The 25,383-nt window shown below is 47.6% G+C and overlaps 1 protein-coding gene across 3 annotated transcripts in view; it reads left to right on the forward strand.

The window, feature by feature from the left end:
- The window catches only part of Map3k4 (mitogen-activated protein kinase kinase kinase 4), a 169,541-nt gene that overhangs the window by 138,004 nt on the left and 6,154 nt on the right, over positions 1–25,383 (forward strand). For 2 of the 3 annotated variants that reach the window (XM_050135896.1, XM_050135895.1), the window contains exons 6-22: positions 2,552–2,709; positions 5,384–5,500; positions 6,811–6,910; positions 7,004–7,087; positions 8,153–8,419; positions 9,498–9,647; positions 10,793–10,954; positions 11,490–11,623; positions 12,307–12,385; positions 12,966–13,032; positions 16,488–16,584; positions 17,302–17,457; positions 19,989–20,089; positions 20,494–20,574; positions 22,600–22,791; positions 23,869–23,939; positions 25,023–25,139. In XM_050135896.1, coding sequence (XP_049991853.1) covers positions 2,552–2,709; positions 5,384–5,500; positions 6,811–6,910; positions 7,004–7,087; positions 8,153–8,419; positions 9,498–9,647; positions 10,793–10,954; positions 11,490–11,623; positions 12,307–12,385; positions 12,966–13,032; positions 16,488–16,584; positions 17,302–17,457; positions 19,989–20,089; positions 20,494–20,574; positions 22,600–22,791; positions 23,869–23,939; positions 25,023–25,139 — 2,133 coding nt within the window. The remainder of the gene's footprint in view (positions 1–2,551; positions 2,710–5,383; positions 5,501–6,810; positions 6,911–7,003; positions 7,088–8,152; positions 8,420–9,497; positions 9,648–10,792; positions 10,955–11,489; positions 11,624–12,306; positions 12,386–12,965; positions 13,033–16,487; positions 16,585–17,301; positions 17,458–19,988; positions 20,090–20,493; positions 20,575–22,599; positions 22,792–23,868; positions 23,940–25,022; positions 25,140–25,383) is intronic. The other variant, XM_050135897.1, reaches the window with a different exon arrangement.

The raw sequence follows: 25,383 nt of genomic DNA on the forward strand, positions 1-25,383 counted from the left end.
CCCCACACACACACTTCCTGCTGCTGCTGTGGGGGGGGAGGGTTCCTACACTGACCTCACCCCCCCCACACACACTGTTCCTGCTGCTGCTGTGGGGGGGGAGGGTTCCTACACTGACCTCACCCCTCCACACACACACTGTTCCTGCTGCTGCTGCTGTGTGCGGGGAGGGATTTTGCACTATCCCGAAGACACTCTAAGTCTGAATTAAGTAGGTGACAGTATAAAGGGCCTCATGGTGGAGGTGGTGACACAAATCTTAGAGGCAGAATGAAGCCCCCGCTGTGTGATCATGGCTTTAATTTTGCTTTTATGACCAAGGATATGGCAGCGTGGTTGTTTTAAAGAACAGTGGAGACAAGAGGACACAACTCTTTGCTGACCCTGAGCACACAGCAGACAGTTGCTCCCTGAGCCTGCTGAGAGGATGCAGCCAGCTTGCCAGGATGGCTCTAGAAGTGATAGGGCAGCTTGGGCCTGGCCTGTAGAGGCGTGTCGCAGCCGGGTAAGATAGTATGGGATTATGAATGCCAGGTTCTTGTGTACAGCTCCAATCAGAGTGAACCTGAGCCCACAGGGTCCTGGGCCATAGGCTAGAGAGTGCAGGACCCAGAGCATTCAAAGATAACAAAAAAAATCGCCTGGAAATAGTCTTGCAGAGTGCTGTCTGAGGGGTGTTTCAGGATCTCAGAGGAAAATTATAATGAGCTCTTAAGATGTAGCCTGGTTTAAAAACAAAAAACAAAGAACAAAAAAAAAAAAAAAACCAACTGAACAAGCAAGGAGCACCCGCAATGGGTCTCAAGAGTCCTATAAACTTCAGAATGTCATTCAGGTGCGGTGTGTACGCTCATGACCTCAGCTAGAGGCGAAGGCAGGAGGAACATGAGACATCTAGCCTGGGCTACATAGCAAAAACTGTCTCAGGAAAAGACGGAAATGGAGAAAACGGAGAGAGGAGGGAAGAGAGGTCACCTTGGGGAGTGACGTGTGGGGAGCCTTGGCAGGCGGGCATGGGAATAATCGCGTTGAGTGTGGGTAGGTGGGGTTGTGTCTTCACAGTTCTGATCAGATATCTTCTCCTTGGTCCGCTCATCCGTTAGATCAGAAAATGCCCCGGTGGCGTGTTTCTTAGCCGACTTCCTTCCAGGGCCTGTTCAGAGGAAACTGCTCATTAGTGGAACACTGCCTTAGCTTCTTTTCTTGCTGGGGAAGAAAATTTTATTGGCAAAAGCAACTTAAGAGAGAAAGGGCTCTTTGTGGCTCACAGGCCAAAGGTACAGTCCTCATGGCTGGGATGCCAAGGTGGCATGGCAGGGTCTTGAAGCAACTGATTACATCAAATTCACAGTGAGGCAGCAGAGAGCAATGAACGCACGCACACAGCCACTCAGCTCTCTCCTTTACACAGTCAGGACCCCAGCTAGGGAATGGTACCTCCCGTAGTGTCCTGGTCATTCTACCTTGGTTAACACAAACAAGGTCATCCTCCACTTCAGGTAACAGGCATTCCAGAGGCCCATCTCCTGGATGTTTCCATAGATCCTGTCACGGTGACGGTTAATACTGACCACCACACACCAATAGAGAAATCAAGGTGGGGATTCAGGACTAATAGAGCGGTTGTGGCACTTGTGGGTATAGTCTCAGCCTCAGACACCTGACATTTTTGTTTTGTTTATTTATTTATTTATTAAAGATTTCTGCCTCCTCTCTGCCACCGCCTCCCATTTCCTTCCCCCTCCCCCAATCAAGTCCCCCTCCCTTGTCAGCCCGAAGAGCAATCAGGGTTCCCTGCCCTGTGGGGAAGAGCAATCAGGGTTCCCTGCCTTACAGGTCTAGTAAGGTGAGCATCCAAACTGCCTAGACTCCCACAAAGCCAGTTCGTGCAGTAGGATCAAAAACCCATTGCCATTGTTCTTGAGTTCTCAGTAGTCCTCACTGTCCGCTATGTTCAGCGAGACCGGTTTTATCCCAGGCTTTTTCAGACCCAGGCCAGCTGGCCTTGGTGAGTTCCCGATAGAACATCCCCATTGTCTCAGTGTGTGGGTGCACCCCTCGCGGTCCTGAGTTCCTTGCTCGTGCTCTCTCTCCTTCTGCTCCTGATTTGGACTGACACCTGACATTTTGAATGTATCATAATTGAATGTTATGACCCTCGGGAAATTCAAGTCACACATTTGGGCATCAAGAAGTTTTGGTGAGACCTGTGCTAGTAACTCTCCAACTGAATCAAGTAACCAAACATACATTAATCTCCCAAAGGCACCATGTTTCCCACGTCACTGTGCCCCTGCGTGCTGTGCTATTTCAGTCACTTTGCAGGAGTCTGAAAGGTTGTGACTGTGGTTGCTCAAGACTCAAGCGGTTGAAGAAGAGTCCTCATTTGGACACCACATGGCTGTGTACATGCAGTCTTGTTCCCAGAATGCCATGCATGCTTTCTATGATCCCTCCTCTGTCTTACCGTTCCAGTTGATATTGTGTATTCTTAGGCCAAGTTATAAGGTCCTGGATTCTCTGAAACATGTCGTTTTATATTTGTTTTAAGGTGTATTTTGATTACATGAGAAGCTGGATCCAAATGCTGCAGCAGTTACCCCAGGCTTCCCATAGCTTAAAAAATCTGTTAGAAGAGGAATGGAATTTCACCAAAGAAATCACTCATTACATCCGAGGAGGAGAAGCGCAGGCCGGAAAGCTTTTCTGGTAGGAACCTTGTGCTCGGGAGCACCTTCCTTTCTCCCCCTCCTCCTGTACGTGCGCGAGTGTCAGTTATGTGAAGGTGCACGGCCCTGTTTGTGTGCATAGGTTCTCACCTGGGTGGCTTTGCCTCTTGGGGCATTCACGGTGTTTGGAGACAGTTTTGTTATCTTGGTGGGGAGGGCACTGCTAGCACCTGGGCTGCCGAGGGCAGAGTGCATGGATCCACAGCAGGCACAGGGCAGCAACACAATGACCCGCCCACAATGTGGGTCTTGAGTCTGAGATGCCTTCAGTTGGCCTCTTGCTCATCTTGTTGTTAATAAAAGGATGGAGACTTTGAATCCCGGAAGGGGAGAACAGACCAGTGTGTTTGAACTTGGTGGGGGCACCCAGAACCCAAGTCTTTAGTTTTCATTGAGAGTGGTTTGGAAATGTAATCGAATTGTGTCTCTTTATAAACTCCTTACATATGGTGGAGGAATAGGAGTGGGACGCAGGACGCTTGTCTGCTTATTCTGGGAAATGAGCATCTCGTGTTCGGGCCCTCTGTATCCTCTGGCGGGTGCCCTGCGTTCTGACACCCTGAACACGTCCTGCTGCCCCATGCCTCCGCTTCCTCCTTTTACTTCTTTTGCCCCTTCCTATGAGGCGCGTGCGCTGGCTCAGGTGTGCACCCCTCCCTGTGAGGCGCGTGCTGGCTCAGGTGTGCACCCCTCCCTGTGAGGCACGCGTGCTGGCTCAGGTGTGCATCCCTCCCTGTGAGGCGCGCGTGCTGGCGCAGGTGTACACCCCTCCCTGTGAGGCACGTGCACTGGCTCAGGTGTGCATCACTAACGGTTGTGCTCCAGGACTTAAGCAATCTCTGTCCTCTCTTGGTGTCATAATCTTGTGTCTACTTTTTTTGGTGTCTCAGAAGCATCTGCCACTTTCCTGCATGGCTCTCAGTTCTTATACTGCGTCTTCATCTTGAGTGAGCAGTGAGCTTACAGGCTTCCCAGTCCTGTGGGGATGTCCCTTGTTTTTTCTGTCTCCGGGTTTAGAGGGCTCTGTTAGTGTCCATCTGTCCTGCTCAGTTTCACTCTGCTCTCACTTCTCTGGTCACACTTGTGTCTTTGTCTCACATTCCCCAAAGCCTTCTGTGCACTCTGTCATTCCTCGTGTGCACAGCTCAGTCTCAGTGGTCCTGCCCAGATCCCCCACTCACTTGCAGCACCAGCTGCAGACTGCTTGTGTCGAGCCGTCTACCAGTCAGACGGTCTTGGGGAACACTCAGCAGCTCCCTGTCAGGGAGGACACTTAAGCAGTGGGTGTTCAGGGCTGCATGCAGTCAGCCTTCTCATCCAGCGTCCAGCGTGTGTCCTCAGCTCCCAGACTCCGTACTGTGCAACCACAGCCATCCCTCCCGTGCTCGCAGGCTGGGTAGATGGAGCTTGCTGCCCAGGGACCACTTGTCACAGTTACTTTCATGACTGACTCACTTCCCCCGTCCTGCAAATGTTACCTTCCTTTAATATTTAGAAGTTTTTACCCACAAGTACTTAGGATTTCATTTGTTGTTATTTTTTTCTGTCCTCCCAGTAGAGGGCTTCTGCTCTCATGTTCACTGCTGCTTCTGTATAGCGGGAGCCCAGTAGCTGTTAAATGAACGCATCCCACTGCTTTCTGTGATATTCTTAATCCTTTTCTGACCAAGTCTCCTTCCCACTCAGGTATTTAAAAACCCACCTGTGTAGACAGAAGCTTCTCTCCCCCTGGTCCTTGGCCCGCAGCTCCTCCCCATCTGTGGAGAGCAACCCTGTAATCATTCATGGTGTGGCTACCATAGCTGACCTGTGCTCTCCCCATCTTGAACGTTTAAGCTTTGATGGCCATGTGATTAAGCCAGTTAGCATGATAGCCAGGCTCTCCAGAGCGTGGCCTGACCTCATGTGCTTCTGAGTTTCCTGCCAGGCTTTGTTTTTCCAGGCATGCCTCATGCTTGACACAGCTTCACACCGTGATCCAGTTCAAGTTCATTGTCTTTCGACTCCTCTCTGCTCCCTGAAGATCCATCCATTCCCCTTCGGATGACCCTGCTGACATTCAGCCTTTGCTTGATCAGGGCTTTCTGCCAGGAGAGGCTTTACTGCCAGCTAGCCTTGGCCTCCTCGTCTGATACCCAGTGTTCCCCATCATTTGATGGTTGCATACTTTGCTCTTTCTTTCCCTAATCATCACTGCCTTTCCTTCATAGTGAAGGCTTACCATAGTGATTGACCTTGTTCTGTGGGCTTGGCTGTTCATTAATACTAGTGTTTAAATTGTCTGTTCATTGGGAAAGTTCAGGTGTGGAGTATTTATGTTCATCAACTGTAGGAGCTAACTTTGAGGGAAGTAAAACCAGTTGTGTTTCAGTAGTTTGCTTTTCTAGACCATAATTTGTTGTTTTGTTTTGTTTTTGTTTTGAGGCATTTTATACTATCTTGAACATTTAAACAATCACAGTGTGTAATCACATGACTACTACAGTTTACCACTACAGTTTATACTCATGCTCCATGTAATAGCACAGAGATGGCCCGTGCTATCATCTAGGTTTCTGTGTTTCTCATAGTTGTGCGCCAAGAGAAACCTCCTGTTGATTTGTGACTGTTGCAGTGACAGCTGCTTCTCCTTCTGCTTTGCTGTTTGCCCCCAGTGACATCGCAGGGATGCTGCTGAAGTCCACAGGCAGCTTTCTGGAGTCTGGCCTGCAGGAGAGTTGTGCAGAGCTGTGGACCAGCGCTGACGACAACGGTGCAGCCGACGAGTTGAGGTTGGCGTCACACTGGCTTTCTCTCTGTTTCTTGCTGTGGGAGTCTTACTTCCCAGTGGGCTTCCGGAGGTCTTTGTTCAGACTGGACTGTGATGGCCCTGGGGTGGGCACAGCACGGGGAGGGAGGGTTGTCAGCGGTCTCCTGGTTGTGGCTTTACATGAAAAATTCTTTATAGAAACAAACTTCAACGTGATAAAAATATAGTGGATATTAACTGAAAATGGCTATAGCAACACTCTGCACCCATGTTTTCCTGCTGTGTCTTTAGATGTTACATTTTTGTCCTTTAAACTCCTGTAGCAGTCCACGCTACCTTTTAATGCCGTTTGGCACATTTCTATTAGTTATGCTTGTCTTATCCTTTCTGCTGAACATCAGGGTAGACTCATCTGCTGGATTCCCTCCAGTGATGCAGATGCCACTGAACTGTTGAAACTGCACCCACCGTGTGTGTGTGTCTATATGTGTGTGTCCGTGTATTTATGTATATCTGTGTGTGTGCATATGTCTTACGAGATGCTGCACATAGAGCCATTGTATGCCATCTGTCTGTCAGGTGCATGTTCAGAGCTGAGGCGTTTTACTCACTGACCCGAGTCTGGGGAAGTTAACATCTGGGTATAGACACTCCGTTCCCACTGAGGCCCTGAGCTGGTAAAACACTGATAGTTGAGACACAGAGTGAGCCTTTGTGTGGCCCTGTAGTTTTAAGTTATAAATGTAAAGTTGACATGAGACTTGAAGTATCGAGGCGGTGAGCTAGGCAACAGCTTTGATGGCTCCCTCATCTGCCAGGGCCTCCATGTGCCACCATGCCTGCTCCATGGTGTCCTGCCCCTGTGATCAGCTGTGGTGGCAGCACTCTGCCACACAAGTCAGCATGATCTGCCAGGTGGTCCTGGGGGCTAGCTGTATTCGCTACACTGAGTGTATATTTCTTTTCAGTCATACCATGAGCTCTTAAACTCTAAGAACTTGTCATAGCAATGTCTAGAAAATTAAGCATACTGCTACTTGAGTGATACTTGATGTCCCCTGTGTACATGGAATACTCAAGCACTTTCTGCAGAACTCTGCAGATCAAGCTTCCCAGGATTTTGGCCACAGCCTCAGTAACTGCTTGTTCGCATTGAGGAAATCTGTGGGAGCAGTTTGTTGCTATGATTTGAAATGTGCTGTCTGTTTGTTACTAGCTGCGCATGTACTCGGGTGCCCCAGTGTGAACTAACTGACTTCCCCTGGCAGGCGGTCTGTCATAGAGATCAGTACTCGGGTGCCCCTGTGTGAACTAACTGACTTCCCCCGGCAGGCGGTCTGTCATAGAGATCAGCCGTGCGCTCAAGGAGCTCTTCCACGAAGCCCGGGAGAGGGCCTCCAAGGCGCTGGGCTTTGCTAAAATGCTGCGGAAGGTGAGTCCCCCAGCCTGGCTGCTGCTGCCGCCCTTTCCTTGTTTTGTTCTTAAGGCCGATCCTAAAGAGGCTTCTTCTCTTCTGTCATCCTAGGACCTGGAAATAGCAGCAGAGTTTGTACTGTCTGCCTCGGTCCAAGAACTCCTGGACGTTCTGAAAGCGAAGCAGTATGTCAAGGTGAATCCCACGGTGATCTCGGGGCCATTGGTCTCCACTGCATTCTAAAGAGGCTGCTTGTTCATTATGTCCAGAGTTAATAATTTGGCAGTCTGCACATGTACTGGACATGTTCCTACTAGAACACGCTTCCTCACACTTATCTTTCGTATAAATGCAGACAATGCATCAACCACAGTGTATACTGATTAACTTAGTTATACATGTTTAAAGTAGTGACAACAGTAGAAGATGTAAACGACATTACTGACTTCGTATCACTGATTTTAGTGTTTGCCCGCAGGTCTCTAATCCGGTAGTCTTGGTGTGATTCTTTGGTAATGCATCCTAGTCGTCATCGTAGTTACTACTCCAGGAATCTGGAGGCAGGAGCTGCTGCAGAGACCATGGAGGGGAGCTGCCTACTGCCTTGCTTCCCATGGCTTGCTCAGCCCGCTTTCTTATAAAAACCTAGGACCATGAGCCTAGGGATGGCACCACCCACAATGGGCTGACCCTCCCCATTAATCACTAGTTAAGAAAATGCCTTACAGGCTTCCCTTTAGCCTGATCTCATGGCGTCATTTTCTTATTTGAGGCTCCCTCCTCTCCAGTGCCTCTAGCTTGTATCAGGTTGACATAAAACTAGCCAGCACACTGGGGATGTGTGACATAGGGCTGACTCTTGTGCAGCTTGTGCCCCATCATGGCATTGTATTCCATGTTAAGGTGACCCTCAACGCCTGGAACCTAGCACTGACAGGTTGTTCCAGGCACCCCTATGAAGAACACAGTGTTGGCTGTGGGACAGGGAAGCAGTGCCCTGCATCTGGAGAAACCTCAGTGCTGCCCCAAGTCCCCTCCCAGCCCCTCTCCCTTCTCCTTCAGCCGCACTCAGCAGAGCTGTTGGCACTGATGCATCTCTCCCACTGTCCACTCCCGCCCCAAGCCCCTGGACTGGGGCTGAATTCACTACATCGCCCAGGTTGGGCTCTGAGTGCTAGGAATGCAGACATGCACCTCTCCATGCCTGACTGATGTTAATCTCATGCTTCTTAGTTTAAGGCTGGGCTATTTGCTTTCCAGGTACAGATTCCCGGCTTAGAGAACTTGCACGTGTTTGTCCCCGACAGCCTTGCTGAGGAGAAAAGAATTATTTTGCAGCTACTCAATGCTGCCACGGGAAAGGACTGTTCCAAAGATCCGGATGACGTCTTCATTGATGCCTTCCTGCTTCTGACCAAGCACGGGGACCGAGCCCGTGACTCGGAAGATGGCTGGGGCACCTGGGAATCACGGGCTGTCAAAATTGTGCCTCAGGTGGAGACTGTCGATACCCTGAGAAGCATGCAGGTTGGTGGCCTCACTTGCCATCCAGCTGTGCGGGTCAGAATGTTTTTATGAAACAGAGCATGGCAGCTTTCAAACATCACCCCTAATGATCTGAATGCTCCCCGAAATGGGCCTGTATGGTTCATTACATGAATAGTTAGCATGATTGTACTAGAAGTATCCTGGCTAGTTTAATTGTGTCGGATTATACTGGAATGTTTGAAGTAACCTGTCTGCTTGATTTGTACCTTTTAGTGTTCAGTCAGTTAGATTTAAAAGGCGCCATTTCATTGCTGAGTCATAATTCCAGACAGCACAGTCCCAGAGTGACCCTGAGGACAGAAACAGTGCTGGCCTTGTCTCGTAGTTCTCACTTGTATAGTGAAGAGCAGATTCTGAGACTCACTGAGGACTGCTGTCGGGAGCCTCCTCACATGGCTTCCAGCTCAGGCCGTGAGAGCTCCTCCACCCCGCCCGCCTGTTCTTTCTTTCGCACTCTCAGGCAAGCCTGCCCATTCCCTTGTTTAAATCAGGAGTGTGGCAGCAAGTGTAAACGTGTCCTCCCACTTCTTCTGCTAGTCACCAGCCTGGCAGCCAGACGTGTGTTCAGCAAATGATCTGTCTGGAGTTCCCAGGGCCACTGCCACAGCTCAGGCATCGTCGCCTGTCCTGTTTGTAGTTTCCCTGCTTCAAGCCTTGTTGGAGAGAAAGCATGGCAGCACTCAGATCTATCCTAAATACTACAGTGACTCTCAGGCTCTTAGAGGTTCACAGTCATAGTCTTGGCGCTCTAGTCCTTAATGTTATGGCTCTCATCTCTGTCTTTTCCATCTCCCCGGGCTGCTCCAGCACACACAATCTGTGCGTGCCCATGCCTTTTCCCAGGGGAGAGTGGGGTTTTTCTTCCTTTGCTGAAGAGCCAGGTCACCAGTGCTTGCTGCCCTTGGTCAGGTGGCTAGCTGGTACAGGAGCTGCACCTGCAGGGGACCTTGGACAGGTGGCTAGCAGGAGCATGGTAGCCTTGAGGTGGCACTGTCTGAGGGTGGGGTTGCAGCAGAGTGGGAAAGCAGTCACCGGTCTCGTCTGGCTTTCCTCCCAGGTGGACAATCTTCTCCTGGTTGTCATGGAGTCTGCTCATCTCATAATTCAGAGAAAAGCCTTCCAGCAGTCCATTGAGGGACTGATGACTCTTCGCCACGAGCAGACATCCAGTCAGCCGGTCATTGCCAAAGCTTTGCAGCAGCTCAAGGTACTGACCATGCCATGCTTGCCTCTGGGTGAAATGCTGTGGCGATGTCACGTGGCGTGAGGTGATGTCACGTGATGGATGTGAGTGGTCGCCATTCTTCCTAGTGTCCACTTATGCGTGTGTGTATATGAAACATTTTTTAGGTTCTTCCCCAGACTGTAGAACTGGGAAGGATGGGAATACCGGCTCTGGGGTTATGAACTGTCACACTGAGAGGTCAGAGGTCAGCACCTCCTTGTAGCATCTGGGAGTTACTGTGGTACCTCATACAGAAGCACTGAGAGTTTAAATAAGACTGGATTTCTCAGCCTTTACCTTGACATTAGGGCCAGTGATTCTTTGTTGTATGGAGTGGTTGTAGGGAGTGGGCTGTCTTCTGTTGTGTGGGGTGGTGGGGTATCTCCTGCTGTCTAGGGTATGAGGTATCTCCTGCTGTATGGATGGTGGGATGTCTCCTGCTGTATGGGGTATGGGGTGTCTCCTGCTGTATCGGTGGTGGGATGTCTCCTATTTTCTGGGGTGGTGGGTTCTCCTGGTGTATGGGGTATGGTGTCTTCTGATGTATGAGGGTATGGGGTGTCTCCTGCTATATGGATGGTGGGGTGTCTCCTGCTGTATTGGGTATGGGGTGTCTCCTACTGTATGGGTGATGGGGTGTCTCCTGCTGTATGTGTGGTGGGGTGTCTCCTATTGTGTGGGGTGGTGGGTGTCTTCTATTGTGTGGGGTGGTGGGGTGTCTCCTGCTCTATGGGCTGGTGGGCTGTCTTCTGTCATTTAGGATGGTACAGGATGTCTTATGTGTTGTGGAGTATCTGGCAGCATCCTCGGTCTCTATCCACCAGATGACCTAGGCCTTAGCTACTCCAGTTTTGATCACGTGGAAATGCACAGAAACGCCAGTGACACCAGTGCCTGTTCACAGACCAGAGTGCAATTAGGTCCAACCACTTTATGTGGGTTGTTTTCACTTGGTGTTCTGTAAGGTGCCAAAGACTATCTCAGACAAATAATGGTGAAAATAGGATTTCTCTGTCATGTTTGGATGAAGTACCTCAGTGGTCTCTGCTCATGGTGAAGGTGGCATCTTCCTGTGGTTAATGCTGGTTTGCTTCTCTTTGGACTGATTGTGGTTTGCGACTCCTCAGAATGATGCGCTTGAGCTGTGCACCAGGGTGAGTGACGCCATTGACCGAGTGGACCACATGTTCACGCTGGAGTGCGATGCTGAGGTCGATGAGTTGGAGTCCGCCACGCTGCAGCAGTACTACCGAGAGGCGATGATTCAGGGTTACAACTTTGGGTTCGAGGTAGGTACCAAAGGTGAGGGAACACCGCACAGTCCAGAAAGTGCTATGAGGGTTACAAGAGGCATTAAGGACTCTCTACGACAAGTCTTACCTTCGTTATAATCATTGCATTGTCAGGAATGTCCCCTGTACTGCTGTAAAGTATCCAAAATGTTAGTTTCCAGCTGCCAGGTATTGCCCAGGCTTTATTTTCTACTCATAACTGTCTACTATATTTAAAATGTTCTCTAAGAGATATTTAATATCATAAAAGTACATTCTTAATTTAAATATGAATAAAGTATTTACCAAACTATATTTTGTGACTGTATTCTGTAATTCTATGGGTTATTCAGAGTACACATGCTGTTCATTTTTAGAAACAGACATTTTGGGCAAATATAGCATTATTGTGTATAGGTATTGTATATAGCATTATTGTGTATAGGTATTGTATATAGCATTATTGTGTATAGGTATTGTATATAGCATTATTGTGTATAGGTATTGCTAGAATGGTTTTGTTAATTTTGGTATGCATGGAATCTTCTAACAGTATCATAAAGAAGTTGTTCGTTTGATGTCTGGAGAGTTCAGACAGAAGATAGGAGACAAATATATAAGCTTTGCCCGGAAATGGATGAACTACGTCCTGACCAAATGTGAGAGTGGCCGAGGCACACGACCCAGGTAACAGCCGAGTAGCACACTTGATTCTTGCACGAGGCACATGGGGCTGGTAGTATTTTGTTTCTGTGCGCCAAGTGACATTCATAAGCAGATTATACAAGAACATTTATTCTAACGCAGCACTTTTTAAATGGCAGTATGTATCTATGAAGCTTGTAGCTAATCGTAGCAGAAAGAAAATCTTTGTGTCCTAAACGGCCTGCCTCCTCAGAGGGATGTGCAGGGTGTGCGTCAGCTGTCCCTGTCTGGAATGCGCTGCACTGCCCTTGCACTAGCACAGAGTGGTCACTAAGTTTGTGAGTCACACCTGGCCAGGCATCCTGTAATCCATATGAACAGACGGGACACTTGGAAGCCACTGCCAAGTCAGCACAGTGCAGACGGTCTGCCTGTGAAATGCAGTATGAGAACCTGTGGGACAGGCTCACAGATGACTCGGTGTGCCTGCTGTCCTAAGTGCCTTCATGGTTCTTTTTGGCATTAGAATCGTCTTTAATAAGCTGTCCTGTCTGTCACTGTAAGCTCGCTCTGCTCAGGTGTTTATACAGTGATCACCTCCCCCTCCCTCAAAATACGAAGCATTTTGTCCTAGACAGTACATTTCCAATTACTTTCACACTGATTTTAGTGTTGTGTAGTCTGCAGCATTTCCCCAGCTATTGTTGACTGTTTTCCTGTGACAGGTGGGCCACTCAAGGATTCGATTTCCTACAAGCCATTGAACCTGCCTTTATTTCAGCTTTACCAGAAGACGACTTCCTGGTAGGACACACTCTAAATACCTTTTCTGTTAAACTGGGTGGTGCATTGTCTGTGGTACACTCCTGTCTCTGCCATGAGGACATGGAGCCACAAAAGTGCCCTTTAAAGTGTGGTGAGGTTTTCAGTGTCCTTCTGTTACTACAGCTCTGTGCAGCTGACTCTGGTGGATTCTCTACCCTCACACTGTGGATTAGATGCAGTCTCTATATTTCATAAACTGCCAGCTCAGGAACTGCCTTTTAGAAGTTACTGAGAACAGGATTGATTGTTGCCCCTGAGTGCCCACTATCAGAGCACAGTATCAGTGCCCAGTGTTCTGAACAGCCTCTGGCCGTGGGGACACTTGATCTTTGCTTATGGATGGCATTGATCCCTGGGGAATAGTCTGCTGAGTTGCTTTCATTTATGAGAATGGAATGTATAATATATTATTTAAATGGTACTTAGCTTATATCCACTTTATCCTTGTATCTTCTGTCTTTTAAACTAAGTAGAAATACTGAAGGTCAAATAGACTGACTGTAGTATGCTGTTTATAGAATTAAGACTTCTCTTCTTCCAATTTTTCTTTGGTTTCTAGAGTTTGCAAGCCTTGATGAATGAGTGCATTGGCCACGTCATAGGAAAGCCACACAGCCCTGTCACAGGTTTGTACCTTGTGAGAACGGGATACACTGGTTGTGATGAGCAAACTGTCTTAGGATTGATGCTATTTATAATAATAAAAGATGTATTTTAAAAATATCCAGAGGGCGACAGAGAAGAGGTTTGTCCAGGAACTCCACAGTCATCCTACTAAACCCTACAGGAAGATGAAGCCTTACCTTTGAACTGGCTTTTGTTTGTCTTGTGTTATTGCTGCGCCCTTGCTCTCCTCGTTAAAATCTTTGTGTACAGGGACAATTGGGGGGGGGGTCCTCTGGTCCTCCCTTCTCTCGTGAAGGAGGACTGTTAGTTTTTCCAACTTTGCCACTCGAGTAAATTTTTATTTGCTTTTGACTTTTTTTTCTTTTAATTTTTTCGAAACAGGGTTTCTCAGTGTAGTGCTGGCTGACCTGATACTCACTTTATAGACCAAGCTGGCCTTGAACTCAGATCCGCCTGCCTCTGTCTCCTGAGTGCTGGGATTGAAGGTGTGTGCCATCACTGCCCTGATGGTTTTGGGGGTGTTTGTTTGTTTAAAAATGACATTCTTAGCTGGGTGGTGCTGGCACATACCTTTAATCCCAGCACAAGGCCAGCCTGGTCTACAGAGTCAGTTCCAGGTCAGCCAGGGCTACACAGAGAAAAACCCTGTCTTAAAAAAAGGGGGGAAGAATAAAATGTTTATTAAGAAAGACTGTGTCATTCTTGATACAGTCTGTGAGTAAAACTAAGTCACGAGCACTCCAAAATAGAAAGCTTAAATTGCATAGAATAGTTAAGAAATGGTAAATTTGCCAAACATTGGCTATTCTGGTTAAAAGATACTTGGTGGCCATAGAAAAACTTACTTATATGAACAGGCCTTAATCACTGCTTTTGTTTTAGGCTATAAAATTCATTAGGTTTAAACAGCATCCTTCTTCCCAAGGCTCTCATGAAGGTGGCAGTTGCTGTTGTAAAACTGCTCGCGTTCGTTTGTCTCTACAGAGCAACGTAACCTCCTCATGTTCTTGGCTGGTTCAGTAGCATCAATAGAATTTGATCTTCTGATTTCTCAAAACATTTTTATACATGATCAGTAACCAGGTCAAATCACTTTAAAATATTTTATTACCCAAGACATACATTTCTTTTCTTTTAAATTTATTTATTTATTTATTGTGTATGTATGTGTACCTGAGCACACACATATGCATGTATGTCAGGGTGCATGTATAGTGGTCAGAGGGCGTGTCTGGAGGAGTTTCTTCTCCTGTGTGTGTCTTAGAAATCTAACTCGGGTTGTGAAGCTTTGCAGCAAGTGCCTTAACCCACTCAGCCATCTTGGTGGCTCAGGTAGAAATTTCCTTATAGAAAAATTATAAAGTAAGGTGGCCATTTCTGGACATTTCCAGTATAGAAAGTTACAGAACATGAAAGCCGTCACACTACCGTCACATGCAGTGGTAATCACCAGGACATCTGAAGCAGTCTCCTCAGCCACTGGGGGTAGGGTGGGGGGCTGAGCTCATGAGCAGAGGACTGCTCCTTTAGACCGTCCAGCCACTCCCGTGTTACCTGAGCGGCTGCCATCTGAACTTGGACCAGTGATGAATAATGTTTTATAAATTCTAGGGTCCCACACAATGGAGCTCTTTTTTTTCCTTTTGGTTTTGTATTCTTTTCTTACATTAGAATTTAATGTAGGTAACAGCAGATGAGCTGCATTCTTTGGTCATAATTCTGTATTTCCACTTCAGCATGTGACTGACCAGTGGTAGCAACCTGGCATATAACCTTCTGTATGTGCTCGACCGAGTTCCTCTGTGCTCCGAAACGATGAGCACAGAGAGGGTTGTTTGTCCCCTGCTGTTTACTGTGTGTGGCTGGGTCCCATTGGGTTTGACATAACTCCTCCATGTCAGTAGCGTACATCCAGCTCTAGACCATACTCTGGGCCCCCCTGGTGGACGGACCACCCTGGATCGATGGACCACGCTTCTTTCTGCCATTTTTTATGGGGCTTTGTTTAGCCATGAAGCCTCCCATAGTAAATGTTTACCCCAGAGAAATGTGGAGGTCTGTGTTCATTGGCCATTTGGATTTGCTTTCCAAGGAAACATCAATTTTACAGCATTATACATATTTATATATATGGAGACAGGAATGGGAAGAGAGAGACTCTTAAATGTTTTGTACATGAAGAATACTAAACCCACCTTTGCATAGTTTTTTTTTTTGAATGGTGCTTTTTACTTCACACCTTTGTGTGAATTCCTACAGTAATTTTTGACTGAGCAGTTTCCAGTGTCTGCTGGCTTATGACATCCACTCCATCAATTGTTTTTGCGTCTTCCCTATGTTCTTATTACATTTCTTCCATTTGGCATTGACAAAATAGACACGGCCAGCCCCGCCCCTCTTGCGAGCTCCCTATTTCTATTTGTAAGGGAGCTGCAGAGTCCACTCTGGTGTGTCTCACTGTGTATGCCATGTTACCAAGAAGAAACAGACTTTTGACATAAAGGCTTCCATTTAGGGTGAACTCTATGCGAACTAAAACTGCTACCACATGAAGAGAAAATATGCCATAACCTGGGGGATGTAGAAACCAGGAGCCCCTTGAAAGCAGCTGTAAGAGAAGACGTGAGAGCAGACAGTGGTGTAAGAGAAGACGTGTGAGAACAGACACAATGGTAGCCTGTCAGTCACTGCCTCTGCCAGGTTCCTGGGGAGGTGAAACTGTTCATTTTGTAGTAGGAAAATCTCTGGTTTTGTGTTTCCTTTAGAGTTTCATCTAATTTTAAGACTGGGATGTAGAGTACATTTTTAGCGCGTGCTGGGTCTGGCTTGAGTCCCCGAACATGAAGTTTGTTAATAATAATGACATCTAGTTTTAAGTGTCATATGGCTTTTAGGTTTTAGTTTTGTCTTAAATTGTATATGTGTTAGCCTCTTATTAACCCATTTAAAAGGTGAAGAGCGGAAGTCTACTCTAGGGAGAGACCAGGGTAATTGTGCCTGTCCCTAGCCTGGTTTGGTGTTAAATAGCCCTGCATGGTTGTATGTGTTGAGGTGCAGAGATCTCCACCCAGAACCTTCACAGACATCTGTGTGTGGAATCTTCATGTGTGCGTGGCAGAAAGAGTTCCCTTTTTACTGGTGAGCTGCCACATGAGTGGTTCAGTCGGTCCAGATGGCTGCCAGTCATTTGTTCAGCAGATGTTATGTAATGTTCACCCCTGGGTCTACAGAAGCATTGTTTTAGTGGAAAAATGTTTGAATATGTAATATAATTTTGCTCACTTTTACAAAGGTAATATATTTGGTAATATTTGCTTAATATTTTTCTCCCAGTGAGTGAATTTGTCTCGGTCACTGGCAAAGCCAGTTGACTTCCCATTTACACTAGGTGGCCTGGCTTGGCAGCTTTCTGTCACCCACTTTAACAAGTTTCCTTTGTTGACATTTGCGGCAGCTATCCATCGGAATAGCCCCCGTCCTGTGAAGGTGCCCCGATGCCACAGTGACCCTCCCAACCCACACCTCATCATCCCAACCCCGGAGGGATTCAGGTATGAGGCGCTGCTGCATCACGGGCTTGTCTCTGCCATGCTTGCTTGTGCTCTGGAGTCAGCTGGGTGCTCGCTCTGAGTGCAGGGTTTTCCTTTCTGATTGGCCAGGCGCTTCCTAGAGCTTTCTCCTGCTGTCTTGAGGACACACCGCAGTGTCTTAGTTGGAGAAGAAAGACAGCCTGAGTCTTTCAAGATGATTTAGCTCCCAGCTTCCTTATAACCCCAGCTACTGGGTGCTTTCTGCCTTTGGAGTAGTTCTTCCCTTTTCTTTCTTGGAAAAGTTACCTTAGGAAAACAAATTTAAGTGTGCAAAGCTTAGTGAACATGCGAGGACAGTTCTCGGTGCCTTTTTAAGAGTGGAGAAAGGTGGGGTGGCCATTCCACTATTGACATTCGTGTGTGTGGATAGTTGTGAAGTAGACAGTCCAGAAGCACCCCATGTTCACAGTGATGCTCTGTCATTGACCGTCACACGCCCATGGTAGTGGGATCCTCGTTCTCTTCCTGCAGTCCCTCTGACCAGGATTTCATGTGGTAGGATTTCTAGGCGAGGGCCTCTAACGCTAGTTCCTTTTTTTTCTTTCCATGGACCAGAACTCTAAGTAGCGATGTGCATTTTATACTTTTAAAGATTTTTTTTCACTTTCTACCCATGTATTATGTACCATTCCACCTCCTTTCCTACCTGTGTACCTGAAGCCTCTCTTCTCGTCTTAGCACTCGGAGCGTGCCTTCTGACGCTCGGAACCATGGCAACTCTGTTGCTGCTGCTGCTGTTGCTGCCGCCGCCGCCACCACTGTCCCTGGCCGCCCTGGCCCAGGTGGTGGCGACTCTGCGCCGGCCAAACCCGTCAACACTGCCCCTGAAACCAGGTAGTCCCACTACACCAGCAGTGTGTCGCCCACCCCACCGCCCCCATACCCTTCCATTGGGTTGGTAGCGTTGTGTCACAGAGTGACAGCCTGGAGTCCCCTGTGGGTTGTCATAGCCTCCAGACCCTGGGAGCAGGCAGCAGAAGTAGACTATGTATTGGTGGTAACGCTTCTCCTGTGGAGCCAGCACTAGCTGAAAGGACCCTGGCTCTGCCAGTCTTCACCCCAGTGCACCACAGGACTCCACGCTGGGCCTCGCAGTCTTTCCCGGGTCGGAGCAAAGCAGTTCTGACTTAATTTCACCCAGTGTCTGAGCAGAACGGACACTGCCAGAGTTCTTCCAGCTAGGAAGGGGGGTGTCCCAGAGTAGGGGAACTGGGGAGGTCTAGTCAAAAGTGGAACCATCTTGGGCTGTTCCATGTGTAGAGGCAGTGTGGAAGCCGGCAGACGAGGCTTTGCAGCTCAGAAGGCTAAAGCCATGTGAGCTGAACTTTAACACCAGTCTAAAAGGCCTCCAAGCTTTCTATTATTGCTACTAATTAAAATCATTAATATTCCTAATTTTTAGTAATAAATGTCTATTAAAAGTTAAATGTTTTACAGCTTAATCCATTCACAATAAAATAAGATAAATATTAAAGGCAACTCCCATTTACTGTTTGTTTTTAGTTTTGGAGCATTTTGTGGCATATGTCTTCACATTTGCTTTCTGTCTCACCGTGGGGAGCTCCCTAGACTTTTGTTACAGTGATGTGTGCAGAATTCAGGAAAGCAGGGAGAATGGTAACTGCCAGGGCCCAGCTTCCCAGCTTCCGTGTCTGCATCCAGAGCTGTTCCACAGCTGAGGAGCTGCTGTCAGACACTGTGTACTATGCCACGGCCAGCTTCTCCTACACCCGCCTTATGCTGTCTCAGCATAAGGAGAGCGTCTTTATGTGACGCTGTGTACGTCAGGATCCTAATTCAGATCCATTTGGCCTCTAGTGCCTTTAGTAGCAGCATAGTTTTGAAGGTTTTTTTATTAAATTTTTTTAATGCAGAGTAAGAGGGTTTGCTTTGAGATAATATGTCTGTGAGCATGGCTAGAGTAAGCAGAGTCCTCCAAAGGCGCATGGGAGTCCAGGCCTGCCCTGCTCCCTTCTGCGGCAGTCCAGGAGTGTCACAGGGCCTGCCAGGTGGTGCACTCTGCCGAGAGAGAGTACAGCATGGCCTGCAAAGGGAGCTCGGAGACACCTGTGTCAGCCCACAGTGTCCAGGGCGTTTAATTTTGTTTTGTTGACCTTGAAAATAGCTATGCTAGGCTTAAATTCTGTCATCAGTATTTATTTGAAAACAAAACATTTTTCATGCTGGCCTTGCCTGACCAGCTTCCACTGATGCTCAAGAACTGCCTGTTCCTTTTCAGCAGTGTTCCAAGCTGGTTGTCACTCCACAGAAATTGGCAAACTTTTCACCCCACTCCCTTACCTCCCACCCACAAATACACCACTTCTCCAAGGACACTTCTTACCATTTACCCTCACAAAAATCTCTGAAAGTCATGAGATTGACTTATTTCACCTTCAGGAAAGCAAGGTAGAGATATCACATGACCCCTATGGCCTCCCAGATAAGACCCGGTTTAGGAGTGGACAGGAGTTCAGGAGTCCTCCCTTTTGTCAGTGGCCTGGCCCTCACATGGCACCAGAGATAGTTCAAGGAACCAAGGCAGTAGAGGTGCTGCCTGCAGCAGATGTCCACAGAGCAGCCCACACTGAGGCCGTGGCTGGTTGCCATGCCGCCCCAGCCCCTGCTCAGGTGCACCATACTCCTGGATGCCTGAGCATCCACTGCAACCACTTGCTGAGCAGCAGATCCCATTTCCATGTGGTCTTGGGTTACGTGGCTCCAGTAACTCTTCCTAATTTAATCACAGCCTTTCCCTGTGAGCTCACTTTGTTGTAGGAAAGCAGCCGACTAACCTCTCTGACATGCTGGCCTCTTACTCTCCAGTTGCTTGCCGCTGCTTGAGAAATTGTTAGGCGTGCCTTTCTTACTGCTAGACATTGGCGATCTTATGAACCATGTAACCATTCTAGTACTCTTGTTATAGTTATTTTAAATTTAATTTTTTGGCAATCTTAAATATCACCTAATTTGGTTAATGCCCCTCTATCCACGGTAGGCTTAAACTGTGGGCTTTTCCATGCACTGCCGTTTAAATAGACGGGCTTTATTTGTGTTTCAGTTGTTAATGTGAAATAAACTAATTTTGAGACCCAAGTGCCCTACAGTCAGACCCCGGGGAGACCCTGGCTCAGTGGCTACTCTATTTATTTGGGTGATAGATTTTGTGGGCCTTGCCCTTGTGTTGTCCTCTGCCCCCTAGGTGCCAGTTGCACCCTCCCAATCAGCAGTCACAAGTGTCCACAGACACGGCCGCGGTCCTGGCAGCATTGTCCTGTGGGACTCTAGAAGAGTCTCATAGACCTTTGCATTTGATGCGCCCTTGACTTGATAGCTCAGTTGTTGTTGTTTCACTGTTAAAACAGGGGTTCCAGCGTCCCTGAAAATGACCGCTTGGCATCCATAGCCGCAGAGCTGCAGTTCAGGTCTCTAAGTCGGCACTCGAGCCCCACGGAAGAGCGAGACGGTGAGTGTCACAGTGTCAAAGTTTCCCACCAGCACACCTGTTTATCCTGGCCCACCAGTTGTGGTGTCCTTGAACAGGACTTGTGGGGCGCCACCAAGCTTTAGGAGCAGGTTTAGCCCTGTCCACGTGGCCTTTCAGTACAGCTTTGCATATTCTAAGTCTTCTCCATTGTGTTTTACAAACAATGCCCTCCTGATATTTTAATTCTTCAGTGTCCTCTCTCTGTGGAAATACTCAAGTACTACTGTGTTTGTTGTAATCTGGCAACAGCCCCCTAAAGTGCCATTTTCTAGAAGCGAATAGAGACACTAGAAAGGAGCCGGTTGGCCGTGATTGGTGCCATTCAGCACCTCAGCAGAGGGTAGTTTTTAGGTGAATCTTAATTTGTATGAAAACCTCTGCAGAGCCAGCGTATCCCCGAAGTGACTCAAGTGGATCCACACGGAGAAGCTGGGAACTTCGCACACTCATTAGCCAGACCAAAGGTAGGAGAAAAGTGCTACGCTTGATCGTGTTGGTGCTCTACACAGTTAACATCTGTGGCCTCGCTGGTACCTCTGACGTCATACTCACTGCCATGACCTTTCTGGACATTTTCTGTGCCTTTGGGCACGCTCATCCTCTAAATAGCACAGTCCCTCGATGTTGTGAGCGTTTGTGAGTGTAAGCATTCACCTTCAGGCTGAGAAACTGGGGGAAGGAATTGTGGCTGGTGGGAGGGTGAGACTAGTAAGTTACTATAAGAAATTTGTCTTGTCAGCTGGATTGGCAGAGAAATAGGGGCTTGGTTAGAGTTCCATTACAATGATTCAGGCGCGCGAAAGTATTAGATTAGCATGAGTTTCCAGAGCAGGGTGGCAGCAAGAAACAGCTTTGGGGCAACAGTTGTCAGGCCCTGTCAGGCCCTGTCAGGTCCTATGCAGATTCTTGTGTATTGAGGGGGATATTTCAGAAACTGGGAAGCAGTTTCTATGCCAGCCCACCTGTAATGGTGGTTCCCCTGAACACGGTGGTGGCCATGACTCTGCCCTGCTTTTGAAAACAAGTTTAGAGCACATAAGACCCACTTTCAGTCACATTAGGACCTAAGGACAGCAAAGGGAAAGTAGGTTGGGCATTTTGAGACTCATCATGATCATCAAGACAAACTAATGTAAATATTATAAGAATTATTACCCATCCACTCCCCACCCAGGCTAAGAGTGGGGCACCTGGCCCTGCCCCTTGCTAGCTTTGGCACTCTGTTGATCTGGCCCTGCCCCTCTACAAGGCAGTGTTGGAAAACTGGCCCTTGTGGCATGGGTACGGAAGAGCTGGCACCGATGGCATGAGCTGTGAGCATGGGGAGCTGGTCCCACCACTTGCCATCCAGCTGCTGCAGCCAGGAGAGCTAGTCCTGCCCTTCTCCTGGAACCATCAGGAGAGCTGGCCCTCATGGTACAGGTGCAGGAGAGTAGGCAGGCTAACCTGCTCAGCTGCCACCCAGGTTCAGATCCAGGGCTTTTGAGTTGGCACATTCCAGCATCCACCCCATCTAAGAGCTGCTGGAGAGTGTGAAGGGGCTGGTCCTGCAGAAGCAAAGCTGCCGGATCTCCATGACACAGGGCAACAACAGGACATCCCGGAGGATCCAGCACTGATAGTGTAGCAGAAGCCAGACACCTCCATCAGACCAATGTCTAATTGCAGTGAATTCATTGTTAAAGCTGTTTGGGCAAAAGGGTATACTGTGTGACACACTGCAGTTACCATGGCGAGGTTTTTCTTATTTTTAATTTTTTGTTTTCTTTTGCTGGGGAGGTTGCAAGGACAGAGAGCAGATATGGAGAGATGGGGAGATGTGTGGGATTGGGGTGCATGAAGTAAAATTCACAAGGAATTAATAAAGTAAAAAAAGAAAACTACTTGGTAGTCAGGTAAGATTGGAAACCGCTAGGACTGTGCCCCTTTCTGAAAAGCTGCAGTTTTCAGTGGCATATTAAAGTCCACTTCTTCTTCTGGAGAGAGGCTAATTGGTGTATGTTTAAGAAATCTTTTCACAGATAATTTTGACAGTGGGGTCCACAGCCTCATAGTTGTGAAAAACTTGTCTAGGCAAACCTGGTGTATCGTATATTTGGGTAAAAGAAACAAATTAGATTTCCAGGTTTTAAAAGAATGATTGTGGTAGAAAGGAAGAAAACAGACTAATTAAAACATAAATTTTTGAGAATGCTACTTTCCAAATTAGCCTTACAGCCATCCAGATCTTCAAATGGTCCTGTGTCTGCTGGATAGAGGTGGAGCTCTTGGGCACTAGTAAGTCATGGTTCTAGCATAGCAAAGCTGGAAAATCTGAGGATGGTCAGCTCACATGTGCATGTTCATGCAAACACAACATGGAATACCATGGCTAAGAAGGAAGTTATGTCGTGTAAGGAAAATGGATGGAGTTAGAGACCATGTATTGCTGTTTTCTTTGAGTCCTCTTGGAAACTGCCTGTCCCACATTCTGGTTCATCTCTCCACAGACTCTGTCTCTAGGCAGGGACCCATGGAAGCTATCCAGAAATCAGTCCGGCTGTTTGAAGAGAGGAGGTATCGAGAAATGAGGAGGAAGAATATCATCGGTCAAGTTTGCGATACCCCTAAATCCTACGACAACATCATGCACGTTGGACTGAGGAAGGTGACATTTAAGTGGCAGAGAGGAAACAAGATCGGTGAGGAAGCCCAGGCTTACCCTGCCGGGAGCCACTCTCTCCCTAGTGCTTTGAAGATGACTCTTTTTGATGTTCTGTTCCCAAACCATTTAGAGAACACTATAAGATGAAAACTGAGAAAAGACTTTTAGGTAGTTCGGTAAATTGACTAGATTTGCTCAGTAATTCCAGAAGTTTCCATTTGAGAATTACTGAAAATTTGCCCATCTGTGTTCTTTTAGTCCCACAAGAATATTTGAAAAAAGACTAGATATAAATCAGGACAGGTCAGGTTTTTGGTGTTTTTTTGGTTTTATTTTTAACCCCTAAAATATTGCCTTGTCAATTGATTTCTAGGTGGAATTAACTCTTTTTTTTTTATTTATTAAAGATTTCTGTCTCTTCCCCGCCACCGCCTCCCATTTCCCTCCCCCTCCCCCAAGGAATTAACTCTTAACAAAATAATCACTAGTAAAATGTGCTGTCCCAGACTCTTATTTATTTACCCACTTAAATACATTGATCCGTCAAACATTAGGTCTGAGAGGCAAACATAGTTTTAAGAATTTTGTAGAACCTAGGAAACTAGAGGTGTACTATCGAGGACCAAACAGTCAAATAATTGATAAAATGTCTTAATTGTGCTCTTGATGTCCTTCAGTAATATGTCCCTCGTATAGCACCCCAGAAGTAGTGTCAGAAGTTTGCCATCAGGCCCTATGGCAGTGTGGCCAGGGTCCAGACATGCTACTGGCCACTCCCTTCTGCTCCAGTCCAAGCCCAGGCCTCTTGAGGGGGGAGCAAGGGCTCAGAAAGATTCTGGAGCAGTGTGCCCCTTACTTCCCTTCATGGCTGTCCTGGGGTTTCCTACAGCTCATCTCCGTCACATGACATTTTCAGGTAGGATGTGTGCAATGACGTAATTGCCCAGAACTCTGGGTGTCGGGGAACCCTAAGACTGCTTCGGTCCTAAGTAGCAAACTAGAGTGAGTATAATGGTAGCCCTGTAAACACATGTCTGAAGCTAGAGATTATTGTAAGCTGCACTGACAACGGTCTGTAGTGACTGGAAGAGTGGCCTGTGTATGTTGTTGGCAGGAGAAGGACAGTATGGGAAAGTGTACACCTGCATCAGCGTCGACACAGGGGAGCTGATGGCCATGAAGGAGGTGAGTTGTGGCTCTCTGGGCCTTTGTGTCAGATAAATCTGGGTGATTTAGGTTCAGGAAAGCCACTGTGTGTGGCCTTGGTGCCAACAGCTGACCCCAGGACTCTTGAGTGGTGAGTTGCTTGGCCTGCGTCTTGTCTTTTAGCATTTGACGTTTGGGACCAGCAGGCAGCTGAGATCTCTTAGTGGGAGATTGGTGACTCTAGAAAGGACCTGAGAGCAGGGTCTCAGCAATTGCACTGCAAAGCAGGTGGGCGTGGCCTATGGCGGCAGCTTGGGAATCCTACAGAAAAGCTTAGGGAGTGGAGCCACCACTAGCAAGCACCCTGTGGACACTTGTGAGGAAAAGACAGTAAGCTGCAGAAGTGAGGATGGGCAAGAGATGGGAAACAGGAATGGCCACTGGAGGTCTACAAACTGTGGGTAAGAGGGTGAGGGGAGTGTTGGTGACTGGTTCAGCTGCAATCACCTCTGAACTTTGGTAGTTTGCTCTTCACCCTTGCCTGCCTTGCTCCAAATTGACCAAATGCATCATTAACCCCTTCTGTTTTAATGTTTACAAATTTTAAATGACAAAATACTAAATTTTAATAGATAACACAATTATATATAATTCATGGTTTATGAAATATGACTATATATTCATGGTTTATAAACTGTGTTGACTATGTGGAGAATGTGAAGTGACCGGATCACGTGTGTTCATCTCTTCATTGTTTGCTAACTTGAGATTTCCTCTTGAGGCACTCTTCAGATGAGTGCCGTATTATTACCCGTGGTTACCCTTTTGACAATCTGGATTAATTTGGAGGCATTAGGCTAAGTGCAGCGGGAAGCACAGTGCTGCATGGTCTTGCCCTTGTGGAGTCAGACGGAGTCTAGTCAGGTCCCTGTATGGTAGTGAGGGCTTCAAGGCTAACTAAGTCAGCAGGACTAAAGACCAAGAGAAAACAGACACAGGTCAAATCACAGACACGCTGGCCCTGGCCCTGTAGGATAGGAACTGACATGTCAGGAGTCAGCTGCCCACCCTCACTGTTGACGACAGTGTCCATCCATAGTAACCCCAGTTTTCCTTCTCCAGATTCGATTTCAACCCAATGACCATAAAACTATCAAGGAAACCGCAGACGAATTGAAAATCTTTGAAGGCATCAAGCACCCCAACCTAGTTCGATACTTTGGTGTGGAGCTTCACAGAGTAAGCCGGCTTCAGTTACACTGTGTGGGGAGTCAGTGGGCCGCAGCGCAGTCCTGTCTGGGTCCCAGGTCTTCTCATTGTAGAGACAGTAACTGCCTGATTGTCAGGAAACCTCCATGCCTACATCACTTCTGCCTTCTCTCTGAAGTCAGAGGCACTTGTTCTGAAATTAAGTCACAGACTGTCATTATCAGCCGATGGCAAGAGCCCTGACAGTCATCCTGGCAGGCAGACATTCTTCTCG

This window comes from Alexandromys fortis, unplaced genomic scaffold (assembly GCF_014885135.2).
Source record: "Alexandromys fortis isolate MF-2015 unplaced genomic scaffold, M_Fortis_MF-2015_v1.1 scaffold_23, whole genome shotgun sequence".
In the NCBI taxonomy this organism is placed as follows: domain Eukaryota; kingdom Metazoa; phylum Chordata; class Mammalia; order Rodentia; family Cricetidae; genus Alexandromys; species Alexandromys fortis.